Below are 17,211 nucleotides of genomic sequence, written 5' to 3' on the forward strand. Positions count from 1 at the left end.
TGGAAATCTCATTGGTCTTTAAGGTGCTACTAGACCCAAATCTTGCTGTCCTTTGTCGGATAGAAGTCGTTCTCCTGCTAGTGTCCCATGTGATGTAGTGACAGATTGGGAGACCCGGGTTTGAATTTCCATTCTGCCCTGAAGCTTGCTGGATGACCTGGGCTGTTCACCCAGCTGAGCCTACCTCACAGGGATGTTGTGTGGATAAACTGAAGACAGGAGAAATTATGTACAAAGCTCCCAATAGAAAGAGCAGGATAAAAATACACTAAGTAAATGATGTTGTAAATTTGTAATTTAAAATGTTGAATATAAATGTATCTTAATATAAGCAAGCATCACGGTATCTCAGAGACGGGACCACCTCTTCCATTACGTCCCCTGCGGGGTTTTGCGCTCTGCAGACAATCAACTCCTGGTGGTCCCCGGCCCGAAGGACATCCATCTGGCCTCAACCAGGGCCAGGGCTTTTTCTGCCCTGGCCCCGGCCTGGTGGAACGCTCTCCCACTGGAGATCCGCTGTGGTGTAGTGGTTAGAGTGTTGGAGTGGCATTTGGGAGAACCAGGTCTGAATCGCCCCTCTGCCATGCAAGTTTCCTGGGTGACTTTGGGCCAATCGGTCCTACCGCACAGGGCTGTTGTTGTGGGGATAAAATGGAGGAGGGGAGAATTACGTGAGCCACCTTGGGTCTCCAGTGGGGAGAAAGGCGGAGTATAAATGAAGTAAATAAAAACGCTCCGGTCCAGATTCTATCCCTTGAACCACGTTGGATTTTTATTTTTAGTTAATGTCCTGCTGAGAAACCTGGTGCACTGGAATGAGGAGGAAATTGTGACAGGGGAAGGAAAATTCCTCTGGGGGTATGGTGGCTAATCCCACGCCCCCCCATAAAGTTCATCCCTGCCATTTTTTAGTGCTCTTCTTTTGCTTTAACCCTCAATTCAGCAAGAGGAAAAAGGAGAGAAATGTCGGGACCGCTGCTGCATTAAGTGAACTTGAGATGGAACTCAATGAGACATTCTGCAAAATAGAAAAATTTTATTTTTAAAAAAAGCTACAAAAATGGGAACATGCTGGAACATTTGCGTAGATCTCCTCCCCTCCCTATGACAGCAGCAGGCTGGCTTCTTCTTCTGGGCTCTCTTTACATCGCACTTGGTAGTGGGAATTCACGAGGTTGGTCTCAGGACAGGTATGGAGTTCCGTGGAAGGCAGCTCTAGGTAAAAGAAAAAGGGAATCAGGTTAGCCCTATGAAGGAGGGGCCCAGCAAACAGACACACCTGTCCCCACAAGGCCTCCTAAGTGCCAAAGGACCTCCATAGCCAAACAACAGCCGATTCCCTTGCCCCACTCATCAATTGCAATAAACGCACAAAATGTTCGGCTTTAGATTCCTGACACTACGGAATCTCTTCCTATCGAGCTCTAGCTTTTCTCCTTCCTTGAAACTGATGCATCTTTAGACACTTCCTTTGTACAAGTGCTTTCTCTCCTTAGGCACTAGCTGCCTTTTCTCCATCCTCATTTTTGCTTGCAATTCTTCCTGGTTTCCTAGCACCCATTAAAATAATTAGTATACCCCTATTCTGGATCATAGATCCAGAGGAGTTAGCCGTGTTAGTCTGTAGTTGCAAAATAGTAAAGAGTCCAGTAGCACCTTGAAGACTAACCAACTTTATTGTATTGCATCTGATGAAGAGAGCTGTGGTTCTCCAAAGCTTATGGTACAATAAAGTTGCATCTGTCGAAGAGAGCTGTGGTTCTCCAAAGCTTATGGTACAATAAAGTTGCATCTCTCGACGAGAGCTGTGGATCTCTAAAGCTTATGCTACAATAAAGTTGCATCTGATGGAGAGAGCTGTGGTTCTCCAAAGCTTAAAGTTGCATCTGTCGAAGAGAGCTGTGGTTCTCCAAAGCTTATGCTGCAATAAAGTTGCATCTGTCGAAGAGAGCTGTGGTTCTCCAACGCTTACGCTACAATAAAGTCAGTTCATCTTAAAGGTGCAACTGGACTTTTTCCTATTCTGGATGAAGACTAAATGAAACCACACGATATCTCATGAGGACAATACAATACTGGTGAGAGTCACCCTTGAATTTATTTACTGATATTTACCAGTCTGCAATATCATGTTCCGATCAATTAGGCAGAATCTTCCAAGTAAGGTGGCATTAGAAGCCACGGCTCATGACTGCTAGTAAAAGCGTTCTTTGTTGGCTTAAGTATTATGCTGCGTTGAGCTGCTCAGTTTGTTTTGAAATCATTGATATTTACGTCCGGCCTCCCCCGACGAGAACGGCTTCTTAAAGCTCACTCCGGCAGGCAGTTCCCATCCGAAGCCACATCTCACGTTTTTCTCATAGCGTTGCTCTTGGGGAGTACTTGGCACGATCCGCCTCGACCTTTTCAGCCCAGAGACAGCCCCGTGTGGTTTCAGAACGGGGACTCCCAGGCTACCTGGGCCAGAACCATCATCCGTTTCAGCTGCTCGAAGGACACGAACATCACCACGTTCCAGGAGCCCAGTCGCAGGAATGAAGGCATGAAGCTAGGGGGAAAAAACCAGGGAGCCGGTGAAGCCACAGAACGCCCTGAGAGCTCTCTCCATCCTCAACATTCTACATGCTGCCATAATCCAGATTTTTTGACTGTACGTTTTTACAACTGACATCTAATTATTTTACTGTATTGGGGTAGTTTTGTGCAGGTTTGCCTGTTATACACAATTTATTATTGCCACTGAATGTTCTGTGGCCTTTTCCCCACACTAAAGTCTGTATTTTTTTTTAAAAATCTCTGCAATCTATCTACCACATTTTTATCCTGCCCTTCCTAAAGGGCTCAGTCAGGTGTACGTGGTTTTCCTCCCCTCTCTTATTCTCACAATTACCTTGTGAGGTAGGTGAGGTCGAGGGAGGGCGGCTGGCCCAAGGTCACCTAACTAGCTTCCATAGGCAGATGGGAATTTGAACCCAGGTCTCCTAGTCAGATACTCCAACCATGACTTTGTAAACCACTCTGAGAGGGCGTTAAGTTGTCCTGAAGGGCAGTATATAAATCAAATGTTATTAATGTTATTATACACCACACTGTCTACGCTGTGAAGTAAGTTAGTGGTAGAAAGTGCCGTCAAGACATAGCTGACTTACGGCAACCCCAGTGGGGTTTTCAAGGCAAGAGACTAACAGAGGTGGTTTGCCATTACCTGCTTCTGCAATGCTTGACTTACTTGGACGTCTTCCATCCAATTACTAACCAAGCTGATCCTGCTTAGCATCTGAGATCTGACTTGCCTGGGCTATCCAGGTCAGGGCTGTAAGGTAGGTTAGGCTGAGAAAATAAGTAGCTAACATAATCAGCTTCACAGCTGAGCCAAGATTTGAACCCAGGACTCTTTAGCACAAGCTCAATTCTCTTACGCATCACTGGCCAACAAAAATGGTGGTTGGAAGATTCCATTCAACACCGTTAGCTAAAAATACAAGAAGCACATCGGGTGGAGTGTTTGTTCGTCTAGTTTTGTACCAAACTCCTAAACATGCCCACATTCACTCTAACTGTTAGAGTCTAACATCACCCACAAAGCCCTCTTTACTGTTTGTGTGTTTTGACGCTGAGAAGTACAGTGTTGTATAGTGGTTAGGACCAGGCAGGTTTGGGTTCAAATCCTCACTGAAGCATGAAGCTCATTGGGTGACCTCTCTCTCGGCCAAAAATACCTCACAGGGTTGTTGTGTGGATACGTAAGCTATCCTGAGCCCCTGGGAGAATGGGTGGGGTAAGAACATAATAACACACAAATGTGAAACTGTTGTCATGTGAGAAAACATGCTTACCCTTTGTAAAATGCAGTGGGGCCTTCCTTCATCACCATGGTCAGCGTACAATTTAGGGCGTTTTTATACTGCCCAGGAATGGAGTTCATGTATCTCGTCTTGACGACGTCCACTGGTGACGCCACCACGGTCGCGCAGAACCCGGCTCCAAAGGCGGCAACAAAATGGCACGGGAAATTATCTGCGGGTGGCAGAGAAAGACACCAGATGTTCAGGGTCTGAGGGAGCCAAAATGGGGTGATTTCCTTCCTCAGAGAGCTGCCCCCCTCCAGGCCCATTTCTCAGGACTGAGAAGCCAAAACTGAGGGTCGGTTGACACTTGTTTATTTATATGCGACAGAGTCAAGATGCACCAGCCGGAAAACAGAAGAAGTGTGACATTTCTGCACATATCCTGACACTGTTTTAAAAAGGCAAGATGATGATGATGATGATGATGATGATAGATTTATATACCGCCCTTCAGGACAACTTAATGCCCACTCAGAGTGGTCTACAAAGTATGTCATTATTATTATCCCCATAATAAAACACCCTGTGAGGTGGGTAGGGCTGAGAGAGCTCTGAGAGAGCTGTGACTAGCCCAAGGTCACCCAGCGGAGGAGTGGGGAATCAAACCCGGCTCTCCAGATTAGAGTCCTGCCGTTCTTAACCACTACACCAAACTGGCAGACTGTCATTTATCTGGACCAGGGAGCAGGAAATAATTTCAGGGGAGTGGCTAAATTAGTAAGCTGCAGAAAAAACAAGCAGGCGGCTGGTGGCACCTTATATGTTAACTAGTTCAGAAGAACTGGGGAGACTGCCCGTGACTCCTGTGAATGGTCACCGTACACATCTGGATTATATTTTACACCCTGTACTTTCTGCATTGCATGACTCCTGGATCCCGCTTATATGAACTGTTTTCCTTCCATAAACTTATGTGTGTATACATCACACGCAAATCTACCCTAGCGAGGACACACAACATGCATCTAATGTGGTCTCTAGTTGACAAAAACATAGGCTAGACTAAAAATGTGTTAGTCTACAAGGTTCTAGAAGACTCCTGTCTATTGCTGCAAGAGATGGAGATTGTCCTTGCGACGACAAGGTGGTTGGAGCAACTGAAATAAATTCAGACATTGTAAGGTAGACGTGTCCCAGAAGCAATGCCCCCAAAGGAGATCTTCCACTCTAACAGCCTGAGAGCAGGCTGTGTGTGTGATAGCGTAAGGGTCTTGGATTATCTGACCAGATCACTGCCCAAGCCTCCTTCTTCCCAACAAATGGGATCCAGTGGGAAGTCTCCTCACCTGTCATGAGGTGATATTTCAGCAGCGTTTCCTTGATGAGGTCATAGGTAACCAGCTCCCCGCAGTTCACGATGGCATTGCGGGTGATGTTGGGCAGAGTGCCTGCACAAGACAGGAGAAGAAGCAAAGCCTTAACCGTAGAATCATCGGGCTGGAAGGGACATTCAAGGTCATCTAGTCCAACCCCCTGCACAATGCAGGAAATTCACAACAACCTCCCCCCCACACCCACAGTGACCACTGCCCCATGCCCAGAAGATGGCAAAACACCTCCAGGATCTCTGGTCAAACTGGCCTGGGGAAAATTGCTACCTGACCCCAAGGTGGCAATCGGCCTTGTAAGAAGGGGCCATGAGAACTAACCCCGATGTAACCCCTCCTGCTCTCCCTCTTATGAACTGCCTAGGTTCACAGGATCACCATTGCTGCCAAATGACTACTTAGCCTCTGCTTAAAAACTTCCAAAGAAGGAGAGCCCACCACCTCCCGAGGAAGCCTGTTCCACTGAGGGACCGCTCGGACTGCCAGGAAGTTCTTCCTAATGTTTAGCTACAAACTCTTTTGATTTAATTTCAACCCGTTGGTTCTGGTCCGACCTTCTGGGACAACGGAAAACAACTCTGCGCCATCCTCTATATGGCAGCCCTTCGAGTTCTTGAAGATGGTTGGAGTGGAGATTCCTAATCCCCTGACTGGATTCCCATAAGTCAGGGGTGGGCAATTGTTTTGGCTCGGGGGCCACTTTGTGGGAGCGGAGGTTAGCAGAGGGCCGCACCTTTTAAAATGATTGCATTCATTAGTTAACTTTGCATTTCAGAAAGGGTATAAATTGTATCATAAAAATCAATAAATATAAATTAATATAAATTAATATAAATTAATATAAATATAAAGTGGTAGTTTTATTCAATGTATTTATTGTGCTAATTTCTATAGCTGCAAGCACATTTAATTTTAGAAGGAAATCTCGGTTCAATGCGGATTTTTCTGACTGTCTTGGCGGGCCACAAAAAACTCTGTAGCGGGCCGCATGTGGCCCACGGGCCGCAATTTGCCCACCCCTGCCATAAGTGGCTGGCTAAGTGCTCGAGACAGGGAGCAGGCGTATGAACTTGGTCCCACCTTAAGAGGAACAGATTCAGCCACCATACCTTTCCACAGGCCTTTGACTCCTTCCTCCCTAGCGATGGTTCGGTACGCGTCCACAGTCCCGTTGTACTTCTTGGGTCCGTCAACCAGTCTGATGTGTGCTTGGAAGCGCACTTTAACCACATCCGTGGGCTGGGCGCATGTTACAGCCATGGCTCCCGTGGTACAGCCAGCAAGCAATCGGGTCACAATGCTAGTATCTGAGAGCCATGGAGACAGAAATCAGAATCCATTTCCTGTTTGCAACTTTTATACATCTTCATCTCTTTGTAGACTGAGAGCCAGTGTGGTGAAGAGCTTAAGGCAGACCCCTTCTCAAATCTCAGCTCAGCCAAAGCTCACTGCCCAGCCTCTATATATATATAGCTATGTAACATCTGTATACAGTTGCAGGTGGATAGCTGTGTTGGTCTGTAGAAGAGCAAGAGAGCCAGTTTGGTGTAGTGGTTAAGAGTGGCAGGACTCTAATCTGGAGAGCCAGGATTGATTTCCCACTCTTCCACTTGAAGCCAGCTGGGTGACCTTGGGTCAGTCACAGCTCTCTCAGAGCTCTCTCAGCCCCACTGATCTCACAGGGTGATTGTTGTGGGGATAATAATAACATACTTTGTAAACTGATCTGAGTGGGCATTAAGTTGTCCTGAAGGGCGGTATATAAATCGAATGTTGTTGTTGTTCGTCCAGTAGCACCATAAAGATCAACAAGATTTCCAGGGTATAAGCTTCCGATTGTCTCTTCATCAGATACCTGATATGAAGAAGGGAGCTTTGACTCTTGAAAGCTAATACCCTGGAAATCTCGTTGGTCTTTTAAGTTTCTGCTGGACAAATCTTGATTAACATCTGTATATATAACCTTCAGGGCACAGTTGTTGTACCCTCACATCCAAAGCTGCTCTGACATGTCTACTGGTGGCAGCTGACTTACGGTCTGACCCTTTGGGAGTGTAGAACTGCTTCACCGAGTCATACAGCCCGATGCGGATGGATGCGAAGCTCATCTGGCGCTGGAGGCCGGCCACCAACCCGTTGTAGAGGCTCTTGGGCCCTTCCATCTTCACCATGGTGGTGATGGTGCCCAAGACCCCCTTGTATTTGACGTTCTTTGCAGTCTTGGAAGTTTTCGATTCTCCTTGGATCTTCAAAAGAAATTATGCTTCGTCACTGGCGAGTCTATGCTGCAAACACATACTAGTCTAGCTGTTAAGGCTTCTCTAAACCCACCGGTAATGGTAGTTCAGCAACAGAGTAGAGAATTCTTTGGCAGTTGTCCCTAGCCTCCTCACAGAACTACATTTCCCAGGTTTCCTGGGCAAAACCAGATGATTATTAAATCTGTTCACATCTGGCAGAAGGACACGCCTTCAGTTTCCTGAGGTTTATCTTGAAATGCTCTCTGTCCTGCCTAGATAGCCCTGCGGTTTTGTGGCGAATAACTTCCTGAATCCTTCAAATCTTCTAGCGCAATCTGTTTTTTCTTAAATTTTGGCAGAACTTCTTGGTTTCGAACTGTACCTGTGTATCCTGGTCTACTATCAATGGGGTCTTTAGCCTTAGACCAGAGGTCCCCGACGTGGTCCTGTGAGCGCCAGGGCACCCGCTGCCACCAGGGCACCCGCCAAGTGTTTTAGAAATAGGTGGGGCCAGATGGGGCTTTCGTCCAGCAGGGCTTCTGATTGACCCCTGGAAACCTGATTGGCTGTGCAGATCTTTAAAAATCTGGCTTTGGCAACAGCTGCCACCACAACACAAGGATCTTCACTGTGTGACTGATAGTAATCTGTGTGTACGCACAAAACAATATGTTCATTTTTAAAAGTATCCTGTTAAAAAGAGCTTCTGCCTGCTACGTTGAAGATAAGGCTGACAACTTCCAGCTGCTGGCTGGAGATTTCCCGGAATTAGAACTAATCTCCAGACTACAGAAATCAGTTCCTCTGGAGAAAATGGCTGCTTTGGAGGGTGGGCGTTGTGGCATTCTACCCTCCTGAGGCCCCTCCCCTCCCAAACCCCCACCCTCCCAGGCTCCACCCACAAAATCTCCAGGAATTTCCTGGCCTGGAGCTGGCAACCCAAGTTGAAGAGTTACTCTTAGAGTTATGCATAACCTCCCTGACATTCTGTGGTTGGTTATACCCAGGGGTCATTTCGTAGAAAAAGAGCGGGAGGAACTCATTAGTATAACTCATTAGCATATGCCACGCCTCTTGCCATCACCGGAAGTGTGTCATTCGTATAACTGATTTGCATATGCCACACCCCCTGACATCACCTATCCTGGCTGTTTTGGACCCAATCCTGGCCATTCCGGGCTGAAATTGGGCCCCAAATGGCAAAAAGGGGCTGAAAATGGCTGAAAAGGGGCCCAAAATGGTCAGGATCAGGCCGCTGATGAGCAGGAGAGTGATCCACCACCCGTCAGAAGCCCGATCCGGGTTGTTTCGACCCCAATCCAGGCCGAAACGGGCCCCAAATGGCCGAGAGTCAGGTGGGAGAGGCTACCTGACGTGACCTCTTTGGGGAACTGTTGGAACTGTGTTCCTGCGCGATCCCCCTCGAAATGAGCCCTGGTTATACCTCTTGCATCAGCCGTTTTCTGCCTGAGCCCACCACCCTATGTCAAAATTCCGCAGGTGCCTGCATCCGCAACCAAGGTTGGGGACTCCAGCCATAGCCCAAAATGGTTTTTTTCTCTTCACCTTTACCAGGTTCCGATTTCATTTCAGCCCTTCCCATCAAGAACCCCTAGTATTCCAGAACTCACTTGAAGCCTGACTTTGGCTGTGTCCAGGGGGAAGGTGCACAGGTCGGCTATGCAGGCCGCCGTCCCGGCACTGAGAAATTTGATGGTTGCCGACGGGGGGATGTCCGTGGGCTTCAGTCCAACCATACTGCTTTGCGGGACTGAGGAGTTTCGGCTCCGAAGAAAAGAGAGAAACTTCTTGTGCAGCTACATTCAGGCAGCGGCTGCTGATTGAGAAGTAAGTTGGAGGATATGAATAAGCCTGGAAGGAGGGGAAAAAGATAAACTGAATTGTATCTCCTGGGTCTATACGGAATGACTTACAGTTATAAAATGGTATATGCTTTATTTGTTTATTTACTTCACTTATACCTTGCCTTTCTCCCCAGTGGGAAGCAAAGCAGCTTACATCGTTCTCCTCGTCTCCATTTTATCTTCACAGCAACCCTGCCAGGTTGGTTACGCTGAGTGTGCGTGATGGGCCCAAGCAAGCTTCCAGGCTCACACTGTAACTACTACGGGAGGCTGGCTTTCAAAATTAGGCAAAGTGGAATTGAAAGCGATGACGAGATCTTCCAGAATTACAATTGATCTCCAGACCACAGAGATGAGTTCCCTTGGAGAAAATAGATCCAGGGGAGTTCGCCGTGTTAGTCTGTAGGTGCAAAATAATAAAGAGTCCAGTAGCTCCTTTAAGACTAACCAACTTTATTGTAGCGTAAGCTTTTGAGAATCATAGCTCTCTTCATCATATGCATTTGATGAAGAGAGCTGTGGTTCTTGAAAGCTTACGCTACAATAAAATTGGTTAGTCTTAAAGGTGCTACTGGACTTTTTACAATCTTAGAGAAAATGGCAGCTTTGGAGGGTGGCCTTTATGGCATTATACCCCACAGAGACCCTCCCCTCTCCAGGATCCACCCTCAAATCTCCTGGAATTTCCTAACCTGGAGTTTGTTTGTTTGTTTATATTCTGCCTTTCTCACTGAGACTCAAGGTGGATTACATTGTGTGAGATTAGTACAATTCGTGGCAAGGACAAAGGCAGGCATTTCCATACAGTGTCGAGAACATTTCCATAAACAATGTCATGGGGTAAAAGAATATAAGTTTACAAAGATATAGTATTAGCAGGGATCCAGTATGGGGTTGAGGAATTGCTGAAACAGAACACAATCAATTCTAGGACTTACACTGAACAACATAAAGCACAGGTAGGATATAGGAGCACATATTTAAAGCAACAGATAATACGTAAGGCAACATAATGGTGAAATCTCTGGTTTCTAACGCATTAGCGAAACATCTGGGACCCCTTTCCTACAATACCACCCTCTTAGCTGAGAAAAAAGGGCTTTTTGAATAATTCAGTTTTGTATTGTTTGCGGAAAGCCAGGAGGGTGGGGGCTCCCCTGACCTCCTCAGGCAGGCCGTTCCACAGGGTAGGGGCCACCACAGAGGAGGCCCATGTACAGGCTGCTGTTGGCAACTCTAGGGACAAAATGAAGGCTGATTTTTGGGTTGCATTGGAACAATGAACCCTTTGTCTAAAGGTGCCTGGAACAGATCTCTAACTAAGTCCACTTGCATGGAGAAGGAAATGAAAAAATTTGCCTGACCTGACAGGCTAAGAGACTGGGGGAGGAGGGGGAGAGAATTTAGATTTAGCTGAGCCTGGAATCGTGGCAAAGGGTAAATGAAAGGTTTCCTGCTGCCTGTGTTTACACCTACCTCTCCATTATAATACATGCTTGACCTGAATGCTTACATATAAGCAGATTATTGCACATAATGTCTCTCTCTTCCAAATGATGCAGGCATTGTAAAGTCTGCTAGAGACTTCCCAGCAGAGAATTTAATTCTTGGCTCAAAAGCGATCAAGTCCAGGTAAGACACAAAACCCTCATATATTAATCCACGTTACCATTATTTATTCTTACATGAACTTGGCTCAAGATCCAGATGGGTAGCTGTGTTAGTCTGTCTGTAGCAGTAGAAAAGAGCAAGAGTCCAGTAGCACCTCTAAGACTGACAACATTTGTGGTAGGGGATGAGCTTTTGTGAGTCACAAAATAGTAAGGAGTCCAGTAGCACCTTTAACACTGACCAACTTTATTGTAGCATAAGCTTTCAGGAGCCACAGCTCTCTTTGTCAGATGTAGTCACAGATCACTTCTTCAGATACAGCTAGAATGGAAGTCCATCTGTCCTTATATCTTGGAGAGTGGAGTGATTGCAGATGCCAAATGACAATAGAAGGCATGATTGGATCATTGCAACTGATAACGAAGCTCAAGACAATGCATCTACCTGGATTGACTCGAGACCTTGGCTTCCTGTCTCATTACGAATGCTGATTTCTCCTCACCCGCCACCCCTCTGCATACCCCATCCTATCCAATCACGCCTGCTTTTGTCATTCACCGGCTTTTGTCACTCGGCATCTGAAATCACTCCACTCTCCAAGATATAAGCACAGATGGGACTCACATTCTAGCTGTATCTGAAGAAGTAAGCTGTGACTCATGAAAGCTCATACCCTACCACAAATTTTGTTAGTCTTATAGGTGCTACTGGACTCTTGCTCATGAGCTTAGCTTAAGTTTGTGCCCTGTAGAAAGCAGAGACAAATGTGGCAAACTGCTCAGGGAGTACTTTACCAGCAAGGAGCAAGATGAGTCAAACAGCGGCATGCTGTGTGGGGGCTACTCCCGGGCTCCTCTCGAGGAAGAATCTTTTCTGACACCCCCTCCCCAGTACAGTGATGTGTTCAAGTAGAATTGCCAATAACTTGGAGAATAAAAATTCTTGTCCCTTTAAAAGAGGCCTAATGAATGGAAATTGGCAGGTGAAGCTTTTTAGGGCACGGAGATAAGTAGTGTCACCTGGTAAATAACAGCCCATTAAGCCTCTGTTAAAAAGGCAGGACACTTATTTTCTCTAGGCTGTTGGCAACTCCAGTTTCTAAGATCACAGAAAGATGTCCATGCAGAATGCAGGAACAAAATAAAAGGGTGCCTACAGAGGAAGCATTTTTGCAGACATTTCTAGCATCGTGGTTCGGATAGATCCTTTCCATAATCCTAGCAAGAATTCCTGTGGACTAGCGCCTTGGTTTTGTGCCGAAGGAGGAATACAGGCAGCATTCCAGGAGTGGGTTGGCTGGCATCTTGCACAGTGACCTGATAACCTCTAATCTTTGTAGCGTCACACCTTACTGTCCCGTTTCTCCAAGGATCTACTTGCTAGAGTTGCCAACTAGCCTAGAGAAAAATGTCCTGTCCCTTTAATATGGGCTTAAGGTGCAGAAAAAGGCATTTGAAGATTTTTACTGCATCAAGGTCAATAACATCTCTCGTTAAAGAACAGTTATGCATCTATTAAAGGGACAGGATATTTGTTCCTCTCCGGGCCAGTTGGCAAGCCTATGTAACAAAAGCTATGAAGAGTCCTGCCGCATCCGAAAGACTAACCCATTTATGGAGGCATGGCTTTTTGAAAGTTAAAGGCCTTTTTATTAGGCTCACAAAAGGCCCCGGGATGTGGAACTTCTTGTATCGTTCCAAATAAGTCTTCGCTTCTGGAAACTCATACCACAATAAATGTAACAGACTTCAAGGTGCCACAGGACTCCTCATTTTTTCTAACGTTTAGCATAGGACTGAGCCAAGTTCCTGGAGTTGAGGGCAAGGCAAAAGCCAATTCCTCTTCTCTCCCCTTTCACAGCAGCTCCCTGACTTTGAAAATGATATTTGGATAGATACTAAAAAGGAGCTACATCCATTAACTGTGTCAAGGGATATTATTTACTGGATATTCTTGGCAGAATCTCTTTGTTGGCTGTGGAAAGCTCTCATCAGTCAAAGGAAGCAGGGCATGTCTGAGAGAACTCTTTCTTGTCTGAGCTGGCTACCAAAATGCTGGTTCTTTGACTGAGCCAGTGCGGTGTGGTGGTTAGAATGTCCAACTGCAACTAGGGAGATCTGAGTTCAAATCCCCTCTCTGCTATCAAGTGTGCTGTCTCAGCCTTAACTACCTTACAAGGATGTTGTGAAGATAAAACGTGGGGGAAAGGAGCCATGATAATTGTACTGAGTTCTACAGAGGATGGTTAGGATAAAAATATGATAGACTGAAAATTCTGGTGTACAAGATGGAGCTTACGGATCTAGTAGGGCCACCAAAAAGTTTATGCCGGGAAAAAAGTTTCGTGGACAAGAGCTTATTTTGTGTGATATTCATTGTGAGTCCTCACTAAGCAGAAATTTATATATGAGATTATGAAGGGATAAAACATCAGGGTCAAGGGGCTATGAAATGAAGGAAGTACAGGCTGAGATGTACGTAAAATTCAAAACTGATTAAAACAAAACAGAGCGCTTTCACAAGAGCAGTAACTGGCAGCCACCCTAGTTTTGTTAAACTGGTTAACACTTCTAATAGCTGAAGAATTCCAAGCCTCTGCTCAGCCCTCACAGGTAGGGAGATTTTGTCATAATTTTCAATATCAATATTTTGATTATTCCTATATATTTACAGTTTGATTTTTGCAAATTGGCTAACAATCAAATCTGAGTTTGTCACATGATGGAATAAAGAAAACAAAAAAGGGGAGAAATACAACCCCACAAAAGAACGGTAACCAAAGAGGTTGTACCAAAATAACAAATTAAAGTATAACAATACAAATCAATATAAGATAGGTATATAAGTTGATCAAACAAACAGAAGTGAAAAAATACACAGCTGAAGACACTAACAGTGGTTGAACATATTAGTATATGACCACTGTATATTCAAATAAACAATTTTCAAATATACAGGCACTATTGTGTACGTTTTTCTCCATATGTATAGAACCAGAACCAGATGTGTTTCGCCCCAAAGGGCCTTCCTTAGTGGAATAATTTCATACAAACCACCCCATAAGTTCAATAAATTTAATACAATGTGCCTGACTATGCACAGAATAGACACAAAGATGTTCTATTAAACAAGCATGGAGTAAATCCATTCAAATCTTCCCACGAAATATCTTAAAATTCCAAGGTGGGCAACTCATCAAGAAAGTTTGTAATTTGCCCATCGATCTCCTTTAGCCAGGTCAGGAACATTCATACCACATAAAGAGAGCAAAGCCTTAAGAAGGACTTGATTGTTTTTAACAGCAATTGCTGTAATACTTTGATCTGAATGGCCTGGGCTAGCCCACTCTTGTCAGATTTTGGAAGCTAAGCAAGGTTTATTGTCGAAGGCTTTCACGGCCGGAGAACGATGGTTGTTGTGGGTTTTCCGGGCTGTATTGCCGTGGTCTTGGCATTGTAGTTCCTGACTGTGACACTGAGAGATCTCTGTCTTTTGGTGCTACACCTCTGAAGATGCCAGCCACAGCTGCTGGTGAAATGTCAGGAACTACAATGCCAAGACCACGGCAATACAGCCCGGAAAACCCACAACAACCATCTAAGCAAGGTTGCTTCTAGTTAGAACCTAGGTGGGAAACCATTGAGGAAGTTCGGGGTTGCTAAGCAGCATCTCACACACACAATTTCTGTAATTGTACTGTACAAGACATGCATTAATCCTTTTTTAAAATTCTTGAATTTTGATATTTAAGATTTCCCCCAAAGAGCCCCCAGCATTGCCCGAGGAGACACATGCAACCCGCATCAGAGATTCTAATCTGTGGGTGAGACTCCACATGTGCGTCAGTGTGCATGGAGTATGCGCCGGCACGGAATTAAATCCAGCCTCCTGTATGGATGTTCCATCCCAGCCACATCTTTAGGTGTTTATTTGTGTGCAGGTGAATTCACCAGGTCTGGATCCATGATCATCTAATCGCAAGTCCCTTTCAAATAAATGAAACTTAAGTGTTCTCAATGGAGGGCCTTGGACTTCAGAGTCTGCCCTTTTTATTTTGAAAATATTAAAAAAAAAAAACTGGGGTTCCAGGGGGAGGCCAAACCCTTTCCCCAGTCTGTAGCCTGAAGCATTTTTTGTGACCCAGCTCTCCAAACCTTCCAGCATGCAGAAAATAAATAGTGTTAGTGGCTAGCATGTTAGGGTTCAGATCGCCACTCAGCCATGAAGCATGATATGATCTTGTCCAATTACTTGCATCTTAACCTACCTCACAGGGTTGTTGTGAAGATAAAATGGGGGCGGGAGCTTGAGCTCCTTAGAAAAATAGTGAAATAAAACTGTACCAGACAGACAGACAGGCAGGCAGACAAAATGCAGCCCTTACTCAGGACAGGAAATCTTCGTCCTGGAAGCTATCTTCTCAAATCCCGACTGACCAGCTTTAAGAATATTCCTCTTGAAAGGTGGATCCAGAAATGTGGGAAATATAGAAGTTTTCAGTTTGGGGGCGAAGCAGCTTTTCCCTCCATGTCAGGTATCCTTTGGTACTCCAAGTCTCTTCGCCCATCCTTTTATCTGGCCCCTTATTTATAGAGAACTGCCGGGGTGGGGGTTAGAGCTGGATGCAGACCGGTGAAAACAGGGATCATTTCGCAGGGTCAGGAAGTCCTAAGAGCACAAACATGACTGTCCCTCCCCACTCTGCCAACAGGTTTAAAATAGAATTGGCCTTTGTAAACGTAGTAATATTCTCAGGGATATTACTGGCTTTTTCCACCGTGTGTACTGTTGGGAGGGGTGTGTTTACCGCAAGCGTGCCAGAGTTTGGGGCGAAATATCCAAGCCTCGCAGCATAGAGGGGAGAGTCCCATAACCAGTTTTCATTTGCGAAGTGATTTATAGTCTCCGTTGATTCTGGCGTTACAACAAGCTTGTAAGGTAGGCCTCCACTAATTCCGTTTTGCTGAAGCTAAGAGCTTGTTCAAAGCTTTCCGATTCGATTGCTCCATAGCAAAGAGAGGGCTTGAATCCAGACGATGAAGGCTTACTTTTTGTTCAAAGGATTAGTTACCAGCTTTAGGTTGGGAAACAGATCAAGGATAACAGCTTCTTCTCTCATGTTGATTAAGTCATCGGTTGTGTTACAGATCAATAAAATTAGTGATATGTAAAAAAGGATGGGCCAGGCTAGCCCAATCTTGTCAGAGCTCAGACGCTCATCGGGGTCAGCCCTGGTTAGTACTTGGATGGGAGACCTCCAGAGAAGTCCAGAGTTGCTACGAAGAGGCAGGCAACGGCATGAACCATCTCGGTGTGTCTCTTGCCTTGAAAACCACATGCGGGTTCATTGTAAGTCAGCTGCGGCTTTATGGAGCCTTACACATACACAAAAGGATAACAAGGGATGAATGTTTACGAATGCCATCATATATAATCAGAGGAAAGGTCTGCAGCTGGCGAGGAAACCTCCAAATGCAGAGGCAGTATACCTCTAAGCCCCAGAGATGCTGAATTAAAGAATGGAGGGCCGTCAGCATTATGTGTTTATCCCATTTGTATCGCATCTGATAAGCCCAGGGTAGTGTACATAAGTTTCCTCCTTTTGTTTTACCCTCACAATAATCTTGTGAGGCAGGTCAGGCTGAGAGAGAATAACTTGCCCCAACACACCCGGTGAGCTTCCTAGCTGTGTGGGGATTTGAACTGATTCCCCACTGCGCGTCCAACACTCTAACCACTACACTGCACTGTTTATGACCATCCCAAGGCACCTGGCTGACAACTCATAGAGAGAACATGCTGGAGCAGATAGCTGTGTCCATCTTCTGGGCATGGAGCAAGGGCTGCTGGGTGTGTGGAGGGGGCAGAGGTAGTTGTGAATTTCCTGCATTGTGCAGGGGGTTGGACTAGATGACCCCGGAGGTACCAACCCTATGATTCTATCCGACAAAGCAATTCTCATGTGCATAGATCCTAACCTGGATGTCTATTTCACACACTCCAAACACCTTCTGTAAACCTGGTGGGAGATGCTGCTCAGCTGCAGGGGAAGAGAGGTTGTTTCCTGATCTCTAGGCGGGGACAACGTCCTCTCTTGACTTGGGGACTTTTTAGCAAAGGCCAGCCTATCTCTACAACCTGCTGACTCCGAAGGGTACAATCTCCTTTTATGCAAGCCTCGGAGGTGTCTGGTCTAGTCGCCCCCAGTTGGTATATTAAAAATAAACTTTGTTGAGTTGAAGGGACCGGGCATTTAGCACCTGCTTCAGCTATTTACAGAAGCTGCCTGGGTGAAGTGGGCTGGGACGACGGACAC

The 17,211-nt window shown here is 45.7% G+C and overlaps 1 protein-coding gene across 2 annotated transcripts; it reads right to left on the reverse strand.

The window, feature by feature from the left end:
* Nucleotides 1–1,064: 1,064 nt before the first annotated feature.
* Nucleotides 1,065–15,532, reverse strand: LOC129326575 (mitochondrial uncoupling protein 3-like). 2 transcript variants are annotated; one of them, XM_054974789.1, is made up of 8 exons: nt 15,280–15,532; nt 9,051–9,291; nt 7,215–7,425; nt 6,289–6,486; nt 5,138–5,239; nt 3,840–4,020; nt 2,119–2,551; nt 1,065–1,218 (listed from the first exon to the last, which is right to left on the reverse strand). In XM_054974789.1, exons 2-7 carry the CDS (start codon nt 9,174–9,176, stop codon nt 2,437–2,439), a joined length of 933 nt encoding a protein of 310 aa, XP_054830764.1. In that variant the 5' UTR covers nt 9,177–9,291; nt 15,280–15,532; the 3' UTR covers nt 1,065–1,218; nt 2,119–2,436. The 2 variants fall into 2 exon arrangements, with proteins under 2 accessions (XP_054830764.1, XP_054830765.1); XM_054974790.1 differs by lacking the exon at nt 15,280–15,532 and adding an exon at nt 15,163–15,273.
* Nucleotides 15,533–17,211: the final 1,679 nt, after the last annotated feature.

The sequence above is a fragment of the Eublepharis macularius genome, chromosome 3, assembly GCF_028583425.1.
Source record: "Eublepharis macularius isolate TG4126 chromosome 3, MPM_Emac_v1.0, whole genome shotgun sequence".
In the NCBI taxonomy this organism is placed as follows: domain Eukaryota; kingdom Metazoa; phylum Chordata; class Lepidosauria; order Squamata; family Eublepharidae; genus Eublepharis; species Eublepharis macularius.

What these genes read in the sequence shown, in the direction of transcription:
- LOC129326575 (XM_054974789.1), bottom strand. Translation starts at nt 9,176, where the DNA reads ATGGTTGGACTGAAGCCCACGGACATCCCCCCGTCGGCAACCATCAAA. An exon ending in AGTCAAAGGCCTGTGGAAAG is followed by an intron (nt 5,240 to 6,288) that starts GTATGGTGGCTG and finishes TGTCTTGTGCAG; the next exon opens with GCACTCTGCCCAACATCACC. An exon ending in CCCACTGCATTTTACAAAGG is followed by an intron (nt 2,552 to 3,839) that starts GTAAGCATGTTT and finishes TTTTCCCCCTAG; the next exon opens with CTTCATGCCTTCATTCCTGC.